Source organism: Natrix helvetica (genome assembly GCF_964273705.1).
Source record: "Natrix helvetica genome assembly, chromosome: 1".
Lineage (NCBI taxonomy): Eukaryota > Metazoa > Chordata > Lepidosauria > Squamata > Natricidae > Natrix > Natrix helvetica.
This window is the reverse complement of record NC_138548.1, coordinates 295,854,212-295,878,534: the sequence shown is the minus strand read 5'-3', so window position 1 is coordinate 295,878,534 and position 24,323 is coordinate 295,854,212. Positions and strand designations below refer to the sequence as shown.

At 41.4% G+C, this 24,323-nt stretch overlaps 1 protein-coding gene and 1 long non-coding RNA gene across 7 annotated transcripts in view; both read right to left on the bottom strand.

The window, feature by feature from the left end:
* LOC309383848 overlaps window positions 1-24,323 on the bottom strand; it is a 498,138-nt gene that overhangs the window by 201,884 nt on the left and 271,931 nt on the right. The window lies entirely within an intron of this gene.
* Window positions 485-24,323, bottom strand: part of SEMA3F (semaphorin 3F) — a 154,558-nt gene continuing 130,719 nt past the window's right edge. For all 6 annotated transcript variants that reach the window (XM_081935092.1, XM_081935093.1, XM_081935094.1 and 3 more), the window contains 11 exons: window positions 21,993-22,132; window positions 21,352-21,466; window positions 18,197-18,266; window positions 16,715-16,859; window positions 13,101-13,323; window positions 10,297-10,385; window positions 7,944-7,985; window positions 7,267-7,424; window positions 6,160-6,227; window positions 5,199-5,332; window positions 485-3,853 (listed from right to left, as the gene is read on the bottom strand). In XM_081935092.1, the coding sequence (XP_081791218.1) occupies window positions 3,419-3,853; window positions 5,199-5,332; window positions 6,160-6,227; window positions 7,267-7,424; window positions 7,944-7,985; window positions 10,297-10,385; window positions 13,101-13,323; window positions 16,715-16,859; window positions 18,197-18,266; window positions 21,352-21,466; window positions 21,993-22,132 (1,619 nt within the window). In that variant the 3' untranslated portion in view covers window positions 485-3,418. The remainder of the gene's footprint in view (window positions 3,854-5,198; window positions 5,333-6,159; window positions 6,228-7,266; window positions 7,425-7,943; window positions 7,986-10,296; window positions 10,386-13,100; window positions 13,324-16,714; window positions 16,860-18,196; window positions 18,267-21,351; window positions 21,467-21,992; window positions 22,133-24,323) is intronic.

Here is a 24,323-nt window from a genome sequence, read left to right as displayed (position 1 = left end):
AATCCAGCCCCTTTATTAGAGTTATGTGTGATATTTTGGTTTTCAAGTCACAAAAATTGGCTGGGGAATTTTGCAAATACAACATCAAGAGGTAGAAAGATTAATGCATGTAAGCGAGCATGGGTGATGGACGGTAGATATGTGAAAAGCAACACCGTTGTACATTCTCTAGGAGTAAGAGAGTCACAAGCGTTCAGTATCAAGCCTTATCAATGTTCTTATCATTGTAAATGCTTTTCCTGGAGGGAGCAGGCCGTAGAAAAAAATTGCAATCCTAATTGGGGCCAGCGAGACAAAAGAGCACTCAGTTGACAAGGGCAGTGAAGATGGAGGAGTCTGGAGTTTCCAAAAAACAAAGCCAGTGTTTATTAGCTTGTTCCATCCACAGGAATCTCACATTACAAGCGCAATGTGGCTTTGCGCCTGACTTCATCATGTGGAGCTACTGCTCAGATGCCCCGTATCTCAGGTTTATTTTTTTAAAATTTACAGTTATTTACAAGAGGAAGTATACTCACATCACTCAGACTGGCAGAGGAAGGGGGCCTGCTTTTAAGAGGGAGGGTGAATGAAGGAGGTCTTGTTTCCAAGCATGAAAGGGGAACACCTTTTCTTAACAGCAGGTGCTATAACAGCCAGGTGGGAAGGTGGGAGGAGAGGCAGAGTCACATAGGCTGCAGATTTCTCCAGTTTTCAGCTCTGCTGTGAAGCCCCTTTGTTGCTGTGCAGACAGAAGCAGAAACAATATAGTTTCTATCACCCTTACTCACTCCAGCTACACCTTTAGGCGGGTGTGGTATACATTTACCTTCCTTATCCAGTTCACAAATGTGGTTGTGCATGCGCTTTTGGTGAAAAAAAGGGCTTAAATGGGATGCCAAAGAGTCAGATGCAAGTGGGTGGAGCCACCTGCAATTTCTGCTACCGGTTCGGGCGATCCGGCCCAAACCGGTAGAATACCACCTCCGCTTTAGGGTAATGTGACATAGGTCTATGCAAGATATTTTCTATGCCCACTATGCTTAGTAATGGTAGTCCCTGTAGCTTTGTGTAATTAGCTCCCTATTAACAAGATCTGTAGCCATAGGAAAGTGCTTTGTTTTCCTTGCGTCAATGCACAGATCAATCCAATCAGAAATTCAAGATATGCAGAATGCTGCAACTCTGCAAGTGGCTGTCATGGGCCCTACTTTTAATTTCATTTCCCTACAGAAGTAGGGAAGATGAAAAAAAAAAACATGCCTATTACCGATGAAGCTTGGATCGATAGACCCAAGAGCACCAAATTATTTTCGGGTGGGGGGGGCATTCAGGAAAGATTACAGCAAGGGGAAAAATGAGCACAGTTGGAAGACATTCAAGAGAGTAAACTAAGGCATAGCCTAAATTTGATGTGTTCACCTTTTCACCTAGGAACCCCCTCCCTCTTTGAATGGGCTTATTTGAGGGTGAGAAGCATGTCATCTGTTTTTGTTTCAGGTTTAATTACAAGTAGTCCTCAACTTATAACTGTTGAGACTGTAATTTCTTTTGCATTGTTAAGTGAATTGTACCCAATTTTATGACCTTGTTTGCCAGGGTTAAGTGATCACTGCAGTTGTAAATGAATCATGTGTTAAGAAGTGAACCCAACTTCCTCCATTGACATCGCTTGTCCGAAGGCTGGGAAGTTGCACATGACGATCGCATGTCCCCGGGTCACTGCAACGGTCATAAATACATCTTGGTCTCAACCGTAGGGATGCTGTGATGGTCATAAGTGCAAGGATTGGTCATGAAGTCACTTTTCCCCCAATGTTATTGTAACTGTGAACAGTCACTAAATGAACAGTTGTAAGTCGAGGACTACCTGCATTATAATTGAAAAGAGGATTGGGAATCTAGCCAAATGGGCTTCATTTCTGAAGACAAGAGAGAAGAGTCAGGTTGGAGAGAGGCAATGATTGCATACAATGAATGCTTATTAAAAATTTAGCCTGTTTTTCATAAACTCACATTGCAATTGAGAGAAAGACAAACAGATCTCCCTGAATCTCCCCTTTCATTTTCTCACCAGCCTGTCTTTATTTTAGGTTGGCCATGTGGCCTGCTCAGTAATGTTGATGCTATAGAATTCTTCTGTGACTATGAGAACACCTTCGGTCGGATTGTTACAGTTCTCCTTGGTTTATATTGCTTTGCTCGATGGGATGTTAGTATCATACCGAAGCTTTGGACTCCTTATGGGCAATCTGAGATGAATACATTATACAATTTAAGTTGGGAAACCAAGGTACTGATTCCTCCAAGGGTTAGCAAAACAGAAACCAGATATCCCAATGGCCATGCACCAATCCTTTATCCTCTCTCCTACTTCAATTGCCATGCTGTCTTTGGTCTTGGAAATGCCTGATGCATGCACTACAGGAGAGTAGCTTTGGTTCATATGTACATTACATCTCCCTGGCATAACTCATTTGGATATGGCCCTTGTGTCCCATCAATGGTAAACTACTCAACCAAGCCAGTTGCCTCTGCCCTGAGTGGCCAAATCCCATTCACCCTGGGAAGGCACTCCAGTTGAAGCACTGTCAAATCAGAAAGTCCTTTTTGAACTCCTAGTGGAATTGGCTTATTTTCAGTAGCAGGAAGAGCATCGCATGGGTCATACATGGATATCCTTGATGGAGCACTTCCTTCTTCCTCAAATAGCCTGAGAGTTGCAATCTTCATAGCAAGTTTCCCTGGAGGGCATCCCATCAATATGTGCTTTTGAGTCAGAGAGATGTCTAGAAGAGGAAGAAAGTGCTTTGTAGGGGCTTATATACACCTCTGGGTGTGTAGTAGCAAGGGGAGTAGGACTGGGAGAATGCTTGGTGCCTGACAGCTGCCTTTAAAAAAAAACACCACCAAAACGGAATTGTTTCAGTGATAGTAACAGGAATATCTCAAATTTTCTGAAGATAGGCCAGCCTTAAAAGTCACTGCCCCACTGTTGTGGATCCGTAGAGCATTGTGCCCAACAGTGCTAAAACCACAATGGGGAAAGGGAGCTAAGGAAACAATAACTTTGCCATTGGACATCCTTGAAACTTTCCTTCCCTGACTGGGGTCAGCTATCCACATTTGAGAGGCAAAGGGAGGAGTTGCTTTGGCTCTGTTCTCTACCTCCAAGATGTCAATTCTTTTCCAGTACCACAGATAAATGTGGGAAGGAAGAGCCAGCTGCCATGGGGGTGGGGTGGGGCATCTCCAAGCTCTTTGCCACCTCACACCCAGGCAAGACCCATGGATTATATACAACCTACAAATAAATACTGTCTTGATAGGGAACAGTGTGTGGTGGTGTGAGATATCTCATATATATATGAGAAATATATATATATGAAAATGGGGAATTATAGAACTGTCGTCACATAGTCCCTTTCAGCTGCCACTCTCATGTGTGCTGATCCATCTCTGGTTGGTGATTCCGGCGGTTTCGCGGCTTCTTCTGGTCGTGCAACGCCTTGGCTTTGAGACCAGCCAAAGTCTCCTTGTGGTTAGAGGCCACATGCCGCCAATATCCCTGGCAATACTGATTGATGAGTCCCATCTCAGGCTGTGTGAGCAGCTGGACAAGGTCATGGTACTGAGAGCTAAAGGTGCCCGGCAGGCCAGCTCTCATGGCTGCTGCGGAGGGGACGGGGCCTTCTGATTGGAAGAGCACAGCGTGGACAGTTTCACTGCTCAGTACATGCAGCTGCACTTTGGCTATGGTGTGCTTGAAGTTGTTCTCCGTGGCTGTGCAAGAATACAGGCCCCCGTCGGAGAGCTGCAGGGACCGCAACAACAAACCTTGATCTGTCCTCAGTACTCGCCCCTCAGTGCGGAGCTGTGGAAAGAGAAGCAGAAGAAAATGATGGTTAGGAGAGCTGGATCAGCCAGGCTTGAAGATATTAGAACACAATGGTAGGGAAGGAAGTAGCCACAGGTCACAGTCGACTATGGTTGTCTTCCTGGAGTCCTTTAGGGCTTGTAGCGCACTCCTGTTTTCTGTTAGAACGGTTATAGCATTTAAAACCAAAACCAAAACCTCTACTGCGGTCATAATATGTAGCCAATCATGGCCAAGAGCCCATTTCCTATTCTTTTCCTCAGGAGCAAATGAGAGCACAGGCAGGGCTTGAGAAAACCCTCTATCTTCTGCTTGAGAAATTATGTATGTTGGGAGGGGAGAAAGAAAGACCAGCTTTAGCTCCAATGGGTTGAGGAGACCTCCGTAGCACACTCCCAATCTGGCGCTCTCTGTGTTGACCTCAACCATCATCTCTAACCAGCCATGCCCAATGGCTGTGCAGTCTTGGGTGAAGGAAGCTGCAGCCCAACTCAAGGCACAAAGGCAGCTCTTCTCTTTACTTCTGAAATATGGAAGTTTCCAAGAGGGTTGTCAGCTAAGTAGCGTGAGAATCCTGGGTGCCTCTTAGTATCCAAAATATGGATAAAAATACTCTAATGCCAGTGAAGACGTTGAAAGCAGTCTGAAGGGGGAGAATGAAAGAGCCACATCTCAATCTCAGAATAGCGCTGGAAGAGATCTTGGAGGTCTTCTAGTCCAATTCCCTGCTCACGGGGGGGAGGGGGGGAAACGCTATATCAGTGATGGTGTACTTTTTCAGCACTGAGTGCCAAAAAGGGAGCACGGGCGTGCTCATCTGGGCCGCAACCCGGAAGAGGAGCTGCCCAGGGCACATGCGCGCCCCCGAAAATGAATTTCTGCTTTCCGTCGTGCGCATGTGCACCAGCCAACTAGTCTTCTGGGTTTCTGGTGCACATGCATGCGTGACAATCAGCTGGTCAGCGCACATGTGCACACATTAAAATGGAAGACCAGCTCTTCCACTTTCCGGCACTGCCACACGCATGAAAGCCAGCAGATCATCGCACGCACATGCATGCCAGAAACCTGGAAGAGGAATGGGCGCGCCATGTGTGCCAGGTGACTTGGCTCCACATGCCACTTCGGGCACGCGTGCCATAGGTTTGCCATCACGGCACTATATCATTTCAGACAAGTGGTTGTCCATCTCTCTCTCCACATAAAGAGGAAGGGTACCCCTCCCCACAAGCCCTCAACTGGAGTGCAGACTCCTCCTTCTCTACCATGTATTCTAATATCTCCACCCCATTTCTCTGCCTACTTTCCCCAAATGTTTTTCCTCCCTTGCTTGTCTGTTCACCTCTTTTCTTCGGTCACTGTTGTCTCTCTGGAGGAGCCATTTGATGGCAGCTTGAGGGGAGCGAGGCTGGCATTCAAGAAAGGCTGTGCTTCCCTCCACTCCATATTGAACAGCCTCCACTGAGTTCTTGCTGGCTGGAAGTGGGAGAAGGAAAAGATAACCAGATGATGGATTACAAAGGGAGACATGACATCTTTGTAGCATCATCTAGACCAGGGGTCGGCAACCTTAAACACTCAAAAGATCCACAAAGGTCCTAACTGGAAGCCTCCCATTCAATTCTGGAGCCAACCAGAAGTCCTGTTCCTGCACCATAGAGTCTCCTCCTAGCGCTGCGTCCTTTTTCATCTACCTGTCCTAACCGTAAGCCCTATCAATTGTGGAGCTGACCAGAAAACCCACCTCTTGCCATAGAGTCTCCTCCTGGCATGCTGTGCTTCTACCCCATCCAATAGGAAGCTCCTCTCAAAATTGTGGCACCAATCGGCAACAGGGAGCCACAGCAGAGGGGTGAAAGAGCCACATTCACAGCTCTAGAGCTGCAGATTGCTGATCCCTGATCTAGACTAATCAAAGGCTATCTACCCAAAAGAAGTGACCACATTTATTATCAAACATCCTTTTCGGGTGAACCTGATTTCCCACACAGCACACAGACTTTCAGGGAACATGACAACTGGCTGGGGTTTTTTTGTGTGTGTGTGTGTGATCTGCTTTAGAAAATCACACTGTGAAAATCCATCCCATTATTGAACACTAAATAAGAGGTAAGTGTTTGCTACCCTCCACTGATCTCTTCTGGTAAACTAGCCATTTGTGCATCTCTTATATGGATTAAAACAGTATGTGAAATGCAGCTGCAACCAGCTTTACAGACAGTGGACCAGAAGAAGCAGAGTCACAGTTCCCCAAGACTTCCATTGCGCCTTTATTTCCTAGAGACTAAGAATAGAGTACCCACCATTGGAATTGTAACCCCTGCACTGACGGATAGGGTTGCCGTGCCGGACGTCTTGACGTCTGCTACGTCTGCAATGAAGAAAGAAGCAGCGGATCAGCAACTGAAATCTCATATCCTACCACCGACAGTAAAAACAGCAACATGATAGAAAGCCCTTGTAATCCACTTCATTGTTCTACTTTTCTAGCCTGTACCCACAAAGGGAATCCATCAGTAATTCTCAGCCAATAATGAAAAATCTCTAACATCTTCCAAGAACCAGTATGTTGGCTTGCAAGGAATTTACTAGTTTATCATTTCTAGTTTGGGTAGAACAGCGTAGGTAATGCTTGGGATGAAGGGTGTGCTACATAGGGGTAGGGGGTTTCAAAACTGGCTAGTACTTCATAGTTATCATGAAATTCCACATGTGACACTGATATGAGTAGGATGAGTACCTAATCTATTCTTTCCCTCTATTACTAAAAAATAGCATGGGAAAACCTCAATTAACCTAAATAGTCTTGGGCAGTTTAATAACATATGAGCCATCTAGGGGCAAACATGGCAGGCAAGGATATAGTTAGGAGGATTAGAGGAGTAAGAGGTAAGTGTTTGAATTCATGAATTAGATTAGGGAAAGGAAGGTATGTTGTGTTTTTGTGAAACAAACCACTAATAATAACAAGGTGTGGGGTGGAACCCAGAGGAACAATGTAACAGATCTGAGTGAAGGTGGTTGATCTTGTGGCATGAAACTGCAGGAAAGTGCTGTAGGTTTAATCATAATTGAAAGGATTAAAATGCATTTCAGAAAGTTGGAACTAGTGGATGGATGGAAATAAGACAAGAGAGTAAAAAAAACAAACCCACCATACTTGGGCTATTCAGAGACCCAAGAATGATTTGAGAATTGTAATGACAGTGAGTATCAGTTTTGGAAAAGATCTGCTAGTTTCAGACACATTTTTTCTCAAAATACTTCCAGATCTTTTTAGAAATAATCCCTTTTCTATCATCTATGTCCCTCTTCTTGTCTCCCTAGTTTTTTGGGAAGTCCCTTTGCTAAGGCTTTCCCATCCAGATCTGCATTACGCAGTAGCTGTCATTCCAGTCTCTTGGAAGTACCTCTTGGAAGAAGCAGAATAGCGGGAACAGGACTTGCCATCCCAGGCACAGTAGGGATCTCTGGCCAAGCAGCAGTCAGCACAGGCTTCTCCGTACACATCACAGCGGTGAAGGGCCAGGTGGGTTAGCCCAATGGCTGAGGATACATAGAGCTGTTGCTGTTGGGGCATAGTAACATTCAGATATTGACAGAGCTACAGATTCTTCTGCTCCCACAATTCACCAGCAACGGGGATAGTGGTGATATACAGATTTCCTTGAGAAAAAGTGGAGAGAAACACTACCTTGCCCAGCTCACCCAGGGTTGCACCTCAATAACCAAGAACCTTTGGACTAAACCCAAGGCAGGTATAGGTACTCAAAGAAACAGAAAAGTACAAGAATTGAAGGAGGGGCCACCTCCAACTTTCTTAGCCTTTTGCCAAGAAGAACAATAGAACAATATTGAAAGCACACTTTCAATAAACCAGCTCTGAAACTGATTTAGGAATTGTCTCAGGAAGAGTCCCAATGATGCTTTAGTTCTGAAGAAGCTTCTTGGATGAGAAGCGAAACGTTTTCAAACAAAAACAAAACAAAACCAAGTCCAAGTGCCTTTTGGAAAAAGGACCTTTGGGACAACCATGACTTGGATGATTGAGAATCTCCATAGACATTCTCAGGAAAAGAGTACTCACCCTTTTGGAAGAGATGGTCATGGTTTTGATTGGGGCTGGAACCTGTAGAGAAACCAAACAGTCAATCGATGATGGTTAATCCATGTATAAAACCGAATGGCTAGTCCCTGAAATAGTTTAGGGAAAGTAGACCAATTAATGTGTTGCATCCATGCCAATTAGAAGTATTTTATGTGAAAAGCTGGGAGAATGAGAAATCTGGGCCTTTAATTTCATTAATATCAGTTCTAAGCATCCAGTTGTTGATTTGGGGAGAGTATTCAAAGTATGTTATTTTAATCTAGCCCTTGCATCATTCCTAGACAATTATTATTTAATATGACATTAAATAATGTCATATTTGGTGTTTATTATACACCAAACAGCTTCGGTGGTGCAGTGGTTAGAGTGCAGTATTGCAGACTACTACTGTTGCCTGCCAGCTGCCTGCAATTTAGCAGTTCAAATCCGACCAGGGTCAAGGTTGACTCAGCCTTCCATCCATCCAAGGTGGGTAAAATGAGGACCCAAATTATTGGGGGCAATAGGCTGACTCTGTAAACCGCTTAGAGAGGGCTGTAAAAGCACTGTGAAGTGGTATGGAAGTGCTATTGCTTAATAAAGGTAAAAAGGTATAAAGGTAATGTTAAAATATTTATGTATTCATTATTATTAATTTTTGGATCAGCTCCACCTCTTCAAAACCTACTGATCTTTAAAACTGCACTTTGAAACAGGTTTTGGGTTTGGTTGTGGATGTGGATGTGTGCACAGTAATACCGTGCATTTACATACTTAAAGAATAAGATTGATCAGATCGTTTGTTTCTCCATATACTAATAGACTAATGTATCTTTTTTGGGATGCATATATGAATATTTGAATGATATCCAGTTCGGTCTAGTGGTTAAGACATCAGTCTAGAAGCCAAAAAATGTACCAGTAAGTTCTAGTTCTGCCTTCAGCATGAAAACTGGCTGAGTGACCTTAGATCAGTCACTTTTTCTCAGCCCAACTCACCTCACAGGTTGTTGTTGTGGGGAATATAGAAGGAGGAAGGTATATTTGCCACCTTGAGTTATTTATAAGATAACAAAGGCAGGATAAAAATAAAAATAAATAAATAAAATACTTATTGTCACATTAGTATATAAAGAGAAAATAAAAGTGTGACGGATAAACCTCTATTTAACATAGTTTTATATTAATTAATATAACCAAATTGCCTGGTAATAAGGTCCTTGTTCAAGCATTGAAAAAAATGGTTTATTTATTTATTCAGTTTGTATGGCTTCCCATTTACCATGCGACCCTGAATGGCTAAGATCCAGTTAAAATAAAAGCAGACTAGCCAACAAAAATGAAATGACATCATTCCGGTCTATACGTATAATTCACCTAAAAATGGCTCATCTAAACTCCTGGTCCTCGGGGGGGGGGGGGGGAGGAGGTCTTCAGTATCTTATGAAAAACCAGCAGGGTTGGGACCATCTGGATCTTGCGGGGCCTGTTGTTCTCCAGGGCAGGTGCAGTGACAAAAAAGGCACATCTCATCAGAGATCCCATTAGGTGGTTTGTTTAAAAGAAGAGAACATGATGCTCTCTTGGAACAACATGCAATGGGTAGAAGTAATTGGAGAATACCAGCCCTTTGTGGTAGGCCAGGTAAGCAATACACTCAGCAGAGATTCTAAGGATGTTCTTTATTGTACTAAAGTGGAATAACAGAAACGTGAAAGCTGTCCAAAATCCTCAGCATCCCTTTTTAGGACAACCCAGTCAAGACAGGGCTGTTCTGAAGCTCACACTTTCTACTTTCCCAGTAGCACCATTTTCCTTTCCTATGACCCTTTTCGGGGCTTTATCTTTTCCACAAGAAGATATAGTTCCATAATTAACCCAGCCCTGTGCCAGGAAGGACTTTATAGATAACAACTAGCACCTTCAATTTCACATAAATGTCTACTGAAAGCCACGGCAGCTTGCCGAACAATGCTGTTATATTGTCATACTAAGGTGCACCTTAACTACCATATCCATTGCCTTCAACTTCACCAGGATGGATGCCCAACGACCATATTGATCCAATCCAGTGGTGGGTTGCCAATTTTTAAATTACCAGTTCGGGCACGTTCCTGCACGCATGCGACGCTTCTACTACCCTTTTGCCAAACTGAGAGCAACCCATGTCTGATCCAATCAGAGATCACAATCCAGACTCCATATAGCAAATGACAGATTTTACTTAGTAAAATCATAGCTGAACTGAAATGTGAACAATGTCCTTCACAGCTTCCATTCGGCCACTACATTGTTTCTGCTCTGGAGCACATATGTAATTAAAATTTTAGAGTAAGGTATTCATCACCTGTACCTTGAATACCTCAACCTCTTCTAGCATCAGTTCTTCTGTTTCCAAATCATCTTTGGGCAAAACTATGACTTTCTGGACAGTTCCACGATCTGAAACACAACAGAAACAGACTTTATTTAGGCCTTCTCTTTGGTGTAGTTTCCATTTTAAATAGCATTAACAACTTTTTAAAGGGTAGTATCTGCATATCTGGAAAGTATCTGAGTGGAATGTCATGTTAGCTTGTTGTCATAGGAGAACGTTGCTCGAGCTTCATTCAGCGTTCATTTTCCGTGCAAGAATTGGTTGAACTGACGTGTTTTCTCATAATTTGGCCTCCACAAAAAAAAGTCCCATTCCTGTTATGAGTCTACAGAACTACAGAATAGCCATCAATTCTGAGATGAAAGAAAGAAACCCAAACAAGCACATTAAAGAACAATCAGAAATAATTTAAACCCAAGAAAAAAGATCTGCACATAAAACAAATTCTGTGCCGATACTTTTTTCGGTTTATATGAATCTCAAAAAACTGCATGGCTCTGTGTGTGTTTGTAAGGTGCTTTTTTCCACATGGGCTATCAATTTCATGAGCCAGCTAGTCCTGAAGAAGGATTACAGCACTAAGTCAATATTCATTAAAAATAATAATAAATACTTATTTAAATGGATCCTCATTTCATTATTCTGTAGAACGTTTTCATTTTTATATCAACTTGGCTTCCTAGTATAACAATCAGAGCAAACAGCATGGGGCTGAGAATGGATGTGTGATCATGATCTCTGCAGAATCTTGCTTTCCTGCCTCCTCTTCCGTTACCTGAAAGTGAGGCAGATCTTCATCCATCTCTAAGATTTACTCCTGGCATTAGGACTACTTTGAAAGGAAATACTGCCTCGGCCTTACTTGCAAGAGTAAAACAAACAAAAAAGATGGCAAGAAAGCAAACAAATTGGCTGTTCTCACAGAAATCACCTGGAGGGAAAATTTTAAAAACAAAACGGAGAAGAATCTTTAATTCTGGATGCTCTTTTAGAAGACTTCTGATAGTTCCTACCTAGTTTGTGTTGAAAGATGGGTACCAAGTGCTTTCTTGAAGACTGAAATAATTCTCATCTTATAAAACACAAATACCATTTTGGATTTTGTGACATGTGTGGGTATAGACTTCAAAGTGATGGAAATATTTACAACTGTATCTAAAGACTTCAACTGGAACTATTCAAATTTAAATAGATACAATTATTTTTTAGAACTAGTCCTTATGATGACTTTTTTATAACTCATTCTAAAAACCAGACAGAGATGCTTCCGAGAAAGCATTAGACATGGTCTGAAACAGAGAAGTGGGGCTGGCAGCTATTCCTTTTCAACATTTTGACAATGAACTCACAAGACTGACTTCTGAATGTTGGACTGTGTTATGAATTCAACGGCTGGAGATGATGTTATGAATTCAACGGCTGGAGATGATATTAAAAGCAGGAATCTCTATCTGAGCAACCAAACTATTCTTCTTCTATCTGCCTTCTGTACTGAATGCCACCCACAGCCATGAATTCCACCAGATAGTACTTTGATCCCTGAACTTGGTTCTTTCTGCAACAGGAAATAACTAAGATTTGCAGATTCATTGACAACTTTGGCTAGAAAGAAAGCAGAAACTCCCTGCAGACTTCGACAGGTGATGGCCAGACTGTGTACAGCTGCTGGATGTTGTGCAGTGAATTGGGCAGCCCAAAGAATAACTGTGCAGATATGCAACAATATTTGAAAGCTAATGAGGAACATCCTTGGTTGGCAGGTGCTTGCCCTGTTGGCTGGACTCCTTTGACTTGTGGGAGGCAAGTAACTCAACTACATCAGATTCAGTCCAGTGCAAGGAACATCTGCTAGCCATGCCTTCCCTATATATGAATTCTGCACTTTGATAAATCATGTCATTAGATCTCTGTGTTTTTTTATCCTTAAAGTAATCAGCAATACTGTTCCATTCATTTCAGTAGAGACTTGGACATGTGCAAAATTGTATGCTTTGAGTTAATTATACCTCCGACAAAGCTTTGGAGAATGATGGGTCAACATTGCCTGGTTGGGAGATAATATTACATCAGCCTTTCTTACTAGTCTTCCAAATACAAATGATGGATTTCAGCCTTTCCATCCAGGCTCAGGATTATGGGCACTGGAGCTCAACACAACTGATAGGAACTTTGCTGGCTCAGGTCAATTCTACTCTGGAGCTTCTAGAAGGGCATGTTTATAAACAAGAAACTGAATCCATTGGAATCCTTGCTTGATATATTTTTGCTCTGTTAAAGTTGAAGAGGGGGACTCTTATTCACTCAAACTGAGGGAAGATTCCCAGAATTCTGTTCTTGCCTCTGGAACAGCCTTGCAAGTGATACAGGAAACCATAGGAAATGAGAAATCAATTCTATATATAAGAGGACTCTGAAGTGTGACTTAGGGAGCAGTAAATGTTAGCTTGAATTCCTCTGACTTTTCCAAAGAAGGCCTTGAATAAGCAGAAATTTCAAATGTTCTCCTGTGCTTCTGAAACAGTATTCTAGTAAAAATTGAAAAGTTGGAGTTGAGATTTGATAACTCTGTTACTGTCTTCCAACTAATTGCGCTGCCAGATAAATTACTTCCAAAATTTACTAAAACCTGGGTGAAGCGGAGATACATAAAAGTTTAAGTGACTATCCCTAGACAACTTATCCTAACTGCTTTTACATAAACCCCAAATGCTCATCTTCCAGGCTGGGGAATTGGTGGGTGGAAGTGCTGTGTATTCTTTTCAATGCACATCAGTGGGTACCTGTGCCCAGGAAAAGCACCTCATAGCGTCCATCAGCTGCATCCACCTGGTCCACAGCTATAGTTGTGAACTTGTACTTGACGTTGGTTCTCACCACAAGAGGTTGGCGGTGTATGGGGTAGACACCATTGTACATCATTGGATGAGTGCGCATGAAGTTGATCACCTCATCAGGATAGTCCTTGGTTGATTTCATTGAGGGTGTAAATGTTCCCCCTGGGCACTAAAAAACCAAGGCAAAAATAGTATGAGATATGGTTCAGCCAATACATCATTGATTATATATTGAAGCCAACACTTCAAGCGCTTTCCATTTCTTCCCACTCCCTGTGTAATCTCCTCCATGGCTAAGTACATATCTACCATCAGCCATGGAAGCTCACTTTCTTTTAGATTAGGAAGAATTGGAGGAGCGAGTGGCAAGTGTGCCACACTAAGCTCCTGAAAGAAAAGCAGGATATAATTACGATGAACAGAGATAAGGCACCTTGGCTGCTTTCCATAAAAGAATTCTCCTTTGCTTCTCACCTGAAGGCACAAGAATCAGCTACCAAAGTATTGTGGGATAGGCCTGTGTACGTTCACGTTAAAATGCTTTTGCAATTTTTTGTTCAATATTTTAATATTTTAGTCATTAGCTTTCCTGAGTATTCATCTGAATAGAAAAGCAGGATGTACGTTTACAAAAAAATTAAGATTAAGATTAGAATTAGAATTAAAATTAATAAAATAACAGTGATACCAATTATCATTGGGGCCCTTGGTACCATGTCCAAGAATTTTACAAAACACATCAAGAAATTGCAGGTTCCTGCAAACAACCAGCGGAACTGCAAAAAACTGCGCTACTCGGAACATCGTATATTTTAAGAAGATATTTGGTTGATACCTAGGATGCTGGCAGCAGCCTGTATCAACCATTAGCACCAGTCAATGGTATCTGTGATGTGCTTTTCAATGTTCAGTTGACTGCCTTTCATGTTTAATGAATAAAGTATATAATAAATAAATAAATAAATAAATAAATGAATGAATGAATGAATGAATGAATAAATAAATAAATAAATGAATGAATGAATGAATGAATGAATGAATAAATAAATAAATAAATAAATAAATAAATAAATAAAATTATTGCTTCATTCTGGGACAAGGAAAGATTTGAGGAGTTTACAGGGTCAGAGAATTTTGTTACTGAGTGGAGCCATCAGAATGTCTTCTCCTCAGCATTAAAGAGATCCAACTCTTTCAGCAGGCCCCTCAGTTTACTTTTCATTGCTTTACCAGGCTTTACCGGGTCGCTTAGGCTGAAATATCTTTGTGCGTCCCTCATTTGCTAACATCATTGTAATTCTTAGATTGTGGTGTGTTTTAGTAATGCTCATTAAAAAACAACAACCTCAGAATCCCATCTGAAGCAGCTGCTCAGCTGTGGGAGCCAAACCCAGCCTGTTCTTTCGGTTTTCTGGAAGCCTCCCCAAATATATATAGCAAAAACTGGTCTTTTTTTTTAAAAAAAAACCTGGGGGGTTGTATAAGTAAAAGAGACTGGAAAACCACATTCTCTGAGCCAATGAAATGAAACAATGAATTCTCCTTATTTTGGAATATTTTGCCAACAGAGAAAGGATGCCAGTAAATGAGAGACCACCAATCTAGAGAGGAAATGCTAATCAGCCTCACACGTGGTGGCCAAATGTGGAGCACTGAAAGAGATGAGCTGTGCGGCACCAAAGGATGTGATACAAAAGAAGCTGGGGAAGCACCAGGAAAGAAATGCAGTGAAGTGTCAAGAGAATCCCAGCATGCAGGCAGAAGGGGAATCAGAAGAGAAGGAGAAACTGGGCTACCGAAGAAGGAGTTGGATCAACAGGAAGAACAGCTTAAGACATTTTCCAACAGGTAATGGCAGGGGTGGCGAACAAGTTCGACAAAAAGAGCCAAAATTTTAAACTGTGAGAGTCAGAGAGCCACACCACGCAGTGACCTGCCAAAACAGACAAACACTCACACAAAAGCATATAATTTTAACAATAATATATTAAACACATAATATATAACATGCTCAGTCAGGTGTTTTTTGTTATAAATTTTTATAAACCCATTAGAGCTGCTGTATAACTTTTAAATCCATAAATAAGTGTAATCTCTGTCCACCTAACAACCTACAAGATTACTTGATGACCACAACCAGGAATGCCACACTTGCAGTCATTAAACAAAGCAGTCACATATCTCGCTTAATGACTGCTTTGCTCAGTGACGAGATTGTGATTGTAAATCGAGTACAACCTATACATGGGTAAAGCCTGGTCCTAATATTATCTTCCTTTAACCTAATATATGTATTATAATATATATATGAGTTTGGATTATCTTTGATATCTATTACAATTACAGGCTGTGAGAAAAACACTCGTAGAATTTTGGGAAATATACTAACCATGGAAATTCAATTAAATGTTTTCTCCTATTTAAAACTCTGCTGCTCCTGAACCCAGAGCTTCAATATGCAACCATTATTATTAATTTGAGCAATCATTAGAACCTCACCGGAATCCTGCAGCAACTGTGCTAGACTTTTTTTTTTTTTATTAAAAGAGTTTTGTACAAACAAATTTTCCCCCTTTTCACCCCCCCTCCACACAATATAAATCTCATACAAATGCTATACCCCCCCAACCCCCCCGCAAAAATTCACATTCAAATATTATACCAAACACTTTGCCCCCTCCCCTCCCCCCATCTTAAAATAGATTACTCATAACCCCTCTCCTCCCAGCAAACACTATATAAATTTCTCTTAGATTAATAATAACACATTGATCCCATTTTCTAAGCTAATTTAACATCTATAACTCTTAATATAAATTTCTCCTAGCCTAACAATGTTTCAATAGTCCCTGTGCTAGACTTTGAAGCATTATTTTTTTGGGCGCAGCAGAGGGCGCTGTTGAGCTAAACCCGGAAGTACGAGCTGGTGGAGCGGAGGCAAGCGTCGTCCCGTCGACCGTACTTCCGGGTTTAGCGCGCGATCCGAGCCACAGTATACTAAATAATGGTAAGAGGCAAAGAGCCTCATTTATTTTGGCCGCGAGCCGCATGCGGCTCGCGAGCCGCGTGTTCGCCACCCCTGGGTAATGGCTTTCACTGCAAGTGTGAAAAATACAGAAAGGGGAAGAGCTTAGTTAGCACCCAGGACTTTCTAGCTTATACAACTGTGGAGTATTTCTCTGGGGTTTTACTTAAATATCTCCTTTATTATCCCTGGTATTTAAAATCCTTTAGCTAGAGGTGCCAAAGAACATGTCATCTAAAAAACCCCTATTTTTCCTATAAATGAATTTCATTTCAAAGGAATTCTATTAATGTAAGTGCACACACAGTTGACTCTTCCATTGTGCATTGGTGCACACTCTGTCTTACACATACTTCTACATACTGTATCTTGTCAATCCATAAACATTTGTTTATGTATCTATTCAAAGGGCAAACGGTCATACAACAAATGGGTATTCTTAGGCTAACTTATATTTTCATCAGGAAGAGAGGTCAACGTCCCAAGGCCAGCAATCTGAGAGAAGGAACCTGCTGGAGATGTAACCGATGCTTACGGTGCCTGGACGGGGGTAAGGCATTTTGCCTGTGTAAGGCATCCACTGATAGTTGGGACCTTCCTTGTGGGCAAACGGTCCATTGAAGACCATGCGAATGTCAGCCATGGAGTAGACACACACGGCAGAACCCTTAAACACAGACCTGTGCAAAGAAAGACAAACAACAATTGCACGTTCGTCTCAGATGTTAATAATCTCTTTCATGTAAAAATAATGGGTATCATTTGTAATATTTTTTTTTGCCCTTCTGTTTCAATAGAGGACATTCTTCTTCGTTCATCTTTCGTCGCTGGCAAGCTCTTGGAATTCCCTTAAATCTCTGATCGCACTCAAAGCCCCAAGAAGCCAGGATTAGGAAAAGGTTGGCGGTAGGGAATAACAGAGTTGGAAGGGACCTTGGAGGTCTTCAAGTCCAACCCCCTGCTCAATCAGGAAACCAACTATGCCATTTCAGACTGATGGCTTTCCGATCTGTTCTAAAAAGTCTCCAGAGTTGGAGCATTCACAACTTCTGGAGGCAAGTTGTTCCACTGATTAATTGTTCTGTCAGGAAATGTTTCCTTAATTCTAGATTGTTTCTCTCCTTGATTAGTTTCCATCCATTGCTTCTTGTCCTGCCCTCAGGGGCTTTGGAGAACACCCTGTTTCCCTGAAAATAAGACCTCCCCGGATAATATATCCAATTGGGCTTTTGAGCACATGCCCTAAAATAATCCCTCCCCCCAAAATAAGCCTTCCCCCAAAACATTGCAACACAGCAACAGCCATGAGATGACCATGCTCACCGCCTCCTGCACCTCAAAAATAATAAGACCTCCCCAAAAATAAGGCCAAGCATTTATTTCGGGGGTCAAAAGAAAATATGACTGTCTTATTTTCAGGGAAACACGGTAGCTTGACTCCCTCTTTTTCGTGGCAGCTGTTTAGATATCAGGACACTGCTATCAGTGTTGGAAAGACAAAGCAATGTTGGGTGTTTGAGGCCAGTCTCAAACAGATGTTTTGGAGCTATCCTGCTATGTTCTCAAGATAACATTCCAGTATCAATCATTAGAATTAGGAGCATGGAGGAAAATGGCATTAGCTGCTGCTGCTGTTTGCTGGTCTAAGGCTACGTGATACTTCCTTGATCCTTCTGAGCAAAAATGTATCTTGGAAATGGGGAGGAGCCACCGTTTACTTTCCTCCCTGAATGATCAAATCTTAGCTACAGCTGTTAGGGTGCAGTTTGTGGGAAAACCCTACCCTTGGCAGCCAATACTTCTGGGCTGTGTTCCAGCTCTGCCACAAAATTCTACAACAACCCAACCTTCGTTCCAAATCCTGCTTGGTTCATCAGGGAGCAGATGGCTAATATTCCCAGAATTGGGGTCAGTGGCATCTGATTTTACCATTATTTTGAATTCAAGTTCAGCTGGGGGGATTTTGCTCAAGAAGGCTAAAAGATAGACTGTTACGAGTACCAGATGAAACCCTTACCCAGAGGCTGCAAAAACAGCATAAATAATGGGATTCTTCACATCTTGGGTCTGCTGGATGAAGACATCCTCTTGAAGAGAAAGGAGAGAATCAATCACACAGCACAACTAGAGTCAATCACACAGCCCAACTAACTGTCCTGGTGATTCAGCAGCAAATAATCGAAGGAATCTGAAGTTAACCCAGGTATACTGGGAGCAACTTTTTTTTGCTGATATCCTGCCTTATTTTGGGTGGAGCTATCTATCTTTGGTGTGTGGGGGATAGCTATGAAATCAAATATATGGTAGCTTAAGAGAAATAGATTTGGGGCTTTGCATTCCCTGTTTCTTCTAGTATATAATTCTGCTATATGAAGTGGTGCAAACAGTCAAGAAACTCATAGTCTTTGGCAAAACAACAACCCCAGCTCAACCCAGCCCAGCATCATAGCAATAGCACTTAGACTTACATACCACCTAATAGTGCTTTACAGCCCTCTCTAAGTAGTTTACAGAGTCAGCCTATTGACCCCAACAATCTGGGCCCTCATTTTACCCACCTCGGAAGGATGGAAGACTGAGTCTACCTTGAGCCTGGTGAGATTCGAACTGCCAAATTGCAGGCAGTTAGCAGTCAGCAGAAGTAGCCTGCAGTACTGCATTCTAACCACTGCTGCGCCACCACAGCTCTACATAGAGTCATGGGGGGCTTTACAGTATATAGATGCAGTTTTTTAGTGGACCAGAAGAGACCTGAGTCTACTGGTTGATGATGGAGGTTAAATTGAATTCCATTAATCTATTAAAAACTACTCTCCAACAAATCTACAGTAACATCTAATAAATATCAAACACATCCTTTTTATCATGCTGGGTTAGAAAAATTGTTTTAAATACTAGAAATGATCATTAGACTTGCATTGTCTAAAACACACTCCCACCCCTCTTTTTTGGCATGTTTCAGCAGATTTTCAGACATGCTCAACTTTCAGTTTTTATTTAACCTCTCGTTTCAGTTTCAAATGGGAATCAAAAATGTCCCTGTAGAGGAAAGAATGCAGATGTTGCTTCTAATTCAGCTTCAGATGCTGATCGAAGAGATCCTTCCTGTAAGCAGGCAGGAGCCCTGCCAAGAGATTCCAGAAGAACCCAGGGAATGAAGATTGCCTGTGAACCGTCTGGTAATAATTTTGAGGAAGTGAAGCAAAGCAAGCATCGGGAAGGCCCAATGCTAACTTGTGCCCTGGCAGGAGAGAATCCATCAAAGGCTTTTGATGATGCTAAAAGCTGCAATGGGACTTATCCTCGAATGACCAACAGCCATTTGTTAAGCAGGTGCTGAGAGGAAGCTGACAAGCAGCCCGCTAAGCGATCGTGTCTGCCTTTCTAGCAAATGGGATCCCCAACATTAATCACACCCATCCTGGAGCCCCTCATCTTCGCTTTGCCCCCAAATACAACATCTATCAGGAGGTTAAGCAGGCTCCCTGCTTGAATGAGCTTCTATTATCTCAAAGCCAGCCCTGGTCTTTACATCTGGTAACTCAAAGCTTCCTTTTTCTCTCACTCATCCTTCCCTTTCAGCAAGTGCTGCAAGCTAGTCAATGCAACACAAAGAAACAGATTATTGTGATGGGCTTCCAGAATGAATCTGACCAACAGGTTTTGCTACACAGCTGCTTATATCAAAGGAGATCCTTTAAGAAAAGTCCCATTTTAAGACAAATGTCCTGTTTCCTACAACAGCCATCTAAACTGCAAACTCCAGAAAGCCTGCAGGTAGGACATGAGGACAGAAGCACATAGATTTGCTTTGAGAAAAATGATCTCTTTTTTTTCACTCAAGCATTTCATTCATGGCTGACAAATCAAACATGTTTTTAAAAAACCCTTCAAAAGTCATTGCTGCTACTATTTCTTATCTCCCCTTCTTTGACCTTCAATCTTAACCATCAAAAGCTTCCAAACAGCCTTTTAATGTTTATTGAATCTTTCAAAATGCTTGTTTTGGTCTTCCTCATTTTAGGAAAATATCCATGGTTTCATTAATCTAAAGGAATGTGCTTGCTCTCTCTTCAAGCCTTACTATTTTTTTTAATGTCCAAATTATGTATCATCTACTCAAGGAACTTGTGGGATACTCTGCATACTTTACAGACTTCTCCAGCTTGATACCTTGGAGTAACCCGAAGTAGTTCCACTATCCATAATCCACATGGACAACAGAGGTGAAGTATTATCAAATATCGTGAAGATAAACTTCAGTATATTATTCTTCCTTTTTTCCCCTTCCTTAAGTATACTGACATAAATTGTTTCAACTCCTACCCTCAAAACGATGCTATAGAGCACTGCACACCAAGACAACTAGACACAAGAACAGTTTTTCCCCAAACGCCATCATTCTAACAAATAATTCCCTCCCCACTGTCAAACTATTCACTAAGGCTGCATTACTATTACTATTAGTCTTCTCATCGTTCCTATCACCCATCTCCTCCCACTTATGACTGCAGGACTGTGACTTTGTTGCTTGTATCCTTATGATTTATATTGATATTGTTTCCTGATTGCTTCTTTGTACCCTATGACTATCATTAAGTGCTGTACCTTATGATGCTTGACAAATGTATCTTGTCTTTTTATGTACACTGAGAGCATATGCACCAAAGACAAATTCCTTGTGTGTCCAATCACACTTGGCCAATAAAGAATTCTATTCTGTTCTGTTCTGTTCTGTGCTGTTCTATTCTATTCTATTCTATTCTATTCTACTCTACTCTACTCTACTCTACTCTACTCTACTCTACTCTACTCTACTCTACTCTACTCTATTTTATACCTTAAGTATAGCAACTAAAAAAAATCTTAGCTCTGCATTCTGACAGAAAATTACTCTCATTTTTATTTAGAATTTGGGGGGAGGGAAGTTTTTCATTTTAAATTAAAACTATACAAGCATTTTTTCCCCAGAGCTATCAATGCAGTTTACAGAGCTGATCTAATCTATTGGCTGCCAGTGGGAAATCTGTCTGAGCTTCACAGGTTGGGCCATCTCCTAAATTGCTTAGGGCTTCAATTCAATCCCTTAAATACCCCCCCCAATTTCTTTCCATTCCCCCTCCCCCCACCCCCACCACATACACACCCAATCCCTGCCATGAATATACATACGGAGTTCATCGAAGTGTGTTTCGATTCCATCAGGCCCTGGGACAGAACAGATGAGCCGTGCCTTTAGGAATGTGCTCCATTTATTTACCAGGCAGCAATGGCCTCCATCGTCATTCTAAACCAAAGAGGAGCCGTGATTTAGGTTGAAATTCTATCTCAATCATGGAATTTCACTGGTTAAGGGTGGGCTTGTCACTCTTGTACGCAGCAAAACTCACTTCACCAGGTTGTTGGCATAAAGAACAACATAGAAGTATTATATGTCTGTCTAGGATATAAATGTCATGGTTTTTTTTTTAAAGCCACAGAGGCTATAGTTTTTAACTGCAACCTAACTATGCTGGAATCAAAAGGGTTTATTTTTAGGCTTGCTCTTAAACTGGACTTTAAAAAAAATGTTCCCAATGGGAAAATTATAGGAGCAAGAAAGGTGAGTGTATGGAAATGGACAGATATTCTAGCTATAGGATAATATATCGAAGTATGATAAGAGGTATGACAGCAATGAGGGTAGAGGAGGTTTTTACCTTTGGAAAAGGATGGATGGGGGGGGATACAGAAATGTTTAGAGTTATGTAGATTTTTTTTTTGTATGGGGAAACTCTCAACATCATCCAGTCTGGTTCTTCTTCTGCACTCACCAAGCAAATGCGTCCAATGCGGGAGTAGACAACTGGGCTCTGTGGAGAATCGGTGGATTTTTCTCGGAAGAAAAAATATAGCTTGTCATCATTTTTCTCAGCACTGTCTGGGATGAGCTTTGCATGGACAAATGCTGGATCTGCAGAGGGGAATAAAACCAAGACAATTACTAGGAGAAAAGAATTGGGGAAAGAGTCCCCCAAATATCCCTCCCAGTCTCTAGAAATTTACAGCATTGGTACCTAAAGGGAGCCCTCTAAAGTTTTGGTGTGGCCTTCTACACATTTCTACACATTGTTTTCAAATGTTAATTTGAAGGGGAAAATAATGAAATACATGGCTGGAGCCTAATAGCTACATTTTTGCCACACCAGTTCGCCATCTGAAATACAGAGGCCAAATGTGATCTCAGCATATCCTTTAAGAAAATAGAGGATACAGCCGCAACAACACCTGTACAATTCCTCAGCAGCATTTTGGTGTCAGATTCACCCACTGAAAAAGGAGCATCTTCCATTTTCTTTTCATGCTCCAAATCTGCTGTAGCTAAGGCTTGAACTTAGCTTATTGTTCCAGAATACAAAGCCTTGCCAAGTTAACTGGCTCGAAATATCAACTGGCAATTTTTCCTAGCATATTACAATGGAACATATTGCTTGTTCTGTTAATTGCAGCTATTTGCCTCACGTTTTCTGTAGCCTTGTCTGGGACGCGATTCTTTTATCTGAAATTCAATTCTCAGTTGAAAAATGATCTAGATTGAAAGAAAGTTGTTGCATGCCAAAAGTTGGGTCTCACTTTTTGGAGCACATATTTTGTTTGCGGAATTCTTTCTTGACCTGCAATGTCTCTTTTGAATAGCTCACATGGGGAAATTAGCTTGAAACATCTGTGTTCACATACCAGAAACCTGATCTTATTTTGGGGGGGGGGTGCCTTCAAGTCAGCATCATATTCCTGGTTGGACAAGTCTCTGCAATTTTCTTGGCAAGATTTTCCTGAAGTGGTTTGTCATTGTCTCCTTCCTAGGGCTGAGAGAAAGTGACTGGCCCAAGGTCATGCAGCTGGCTTTGTGCTCAAGGTCCGGCTTCCAGTTTCTAGCCTGATGCCTTAACTGCTACACTAAACTGGCTCTTAATATGAATCTTTGCCTCCCCAAAAGTTAGAAGATAAGTTATCTTGTCAAAGAATAGAAGCAATTTTAATAATGCAACCTCAGGAAGATTCACCAGCACTAGTTTATATTTTCATTCTCATGGTGCATGCACAAACTAATCTTGGGTGTTGTTTTTTTTTCTTTTTTGATCTGTGAAGTAATTTGCTGAATTGTCTGGGTCCTAAAAGAATATTGGAGTATATTGGAATATTTAGTTAAGTATAAAAAGAGCACTTGAAATGTGTTGCTTTTGTTGTTTTTTCACTGCAGAATTTAGGACTACTACATCTAACAAAATTGGTTTGGGTGCAATATATTGGTTTGCTAGTAACAACTAAGCTAGCATCTAAGAAGTCATATAATTCACTATTTTTTCAGTATGAATAATTTATTTATTCAGTATGAATAAATTCATTTCACAATGAATAAAATTCAGATTCCATAAAGTGACTTATATAAAGATTACAATACATAGTATAAAAAAACACTTACAAACAACAACAACTATGCATTCAAGCAGTAAATTAACTAAATACAGTATTTAGCCTACTTTCAGGGACCAGTATGGGCCAGGCATCTTTGTATGTCCTTATGTCTTCACTTTGTGCAACCTATCTCAGCTTATGCACATTAGAGCCAGTTTGGTGTAGAGGTTAAAAGAGACCAGGCTAGAAAGCTGGAGACCATGAGTTCAAGTACTATCTTACCCATGAAAGCCAGCTGGGTGACCTTGGGCCAGTGACTATCTGTCTCAGTCCAACTCACCTCACAGAGTTCTTGTAGTGGAGAAACCAGGAGGAAGAAGTGATATATTTATATCCCTCTATATAAATGCTGAATCAAGCCAAGGTCAACTTTTTTCCCTACATTTTGGGATTTTTACAGTGGCATTTTGGGTGTTCACAAACAGCAGATGGAGGGATGTCAACCTCCTGCTTTGACTCTCTTGAATTTTGAAGTCACACTCAACCCAGAGTCTTGGGACTCTGGATCAATAGATCTGTATTCCTTAAATGACTTTTTAAAAACTCATTGAAATATTAATAGCTTAATTACATGCTGTGTAAAGACCCAGCTTTTTCTTAAAGGAAAGCGTTTGAAGCCTCTGGTCATTTTGATTGCCCTCTTCTGCATTTTTTCAGCTTTGTTATGATCTTTTTCAAATGAGGTCAAC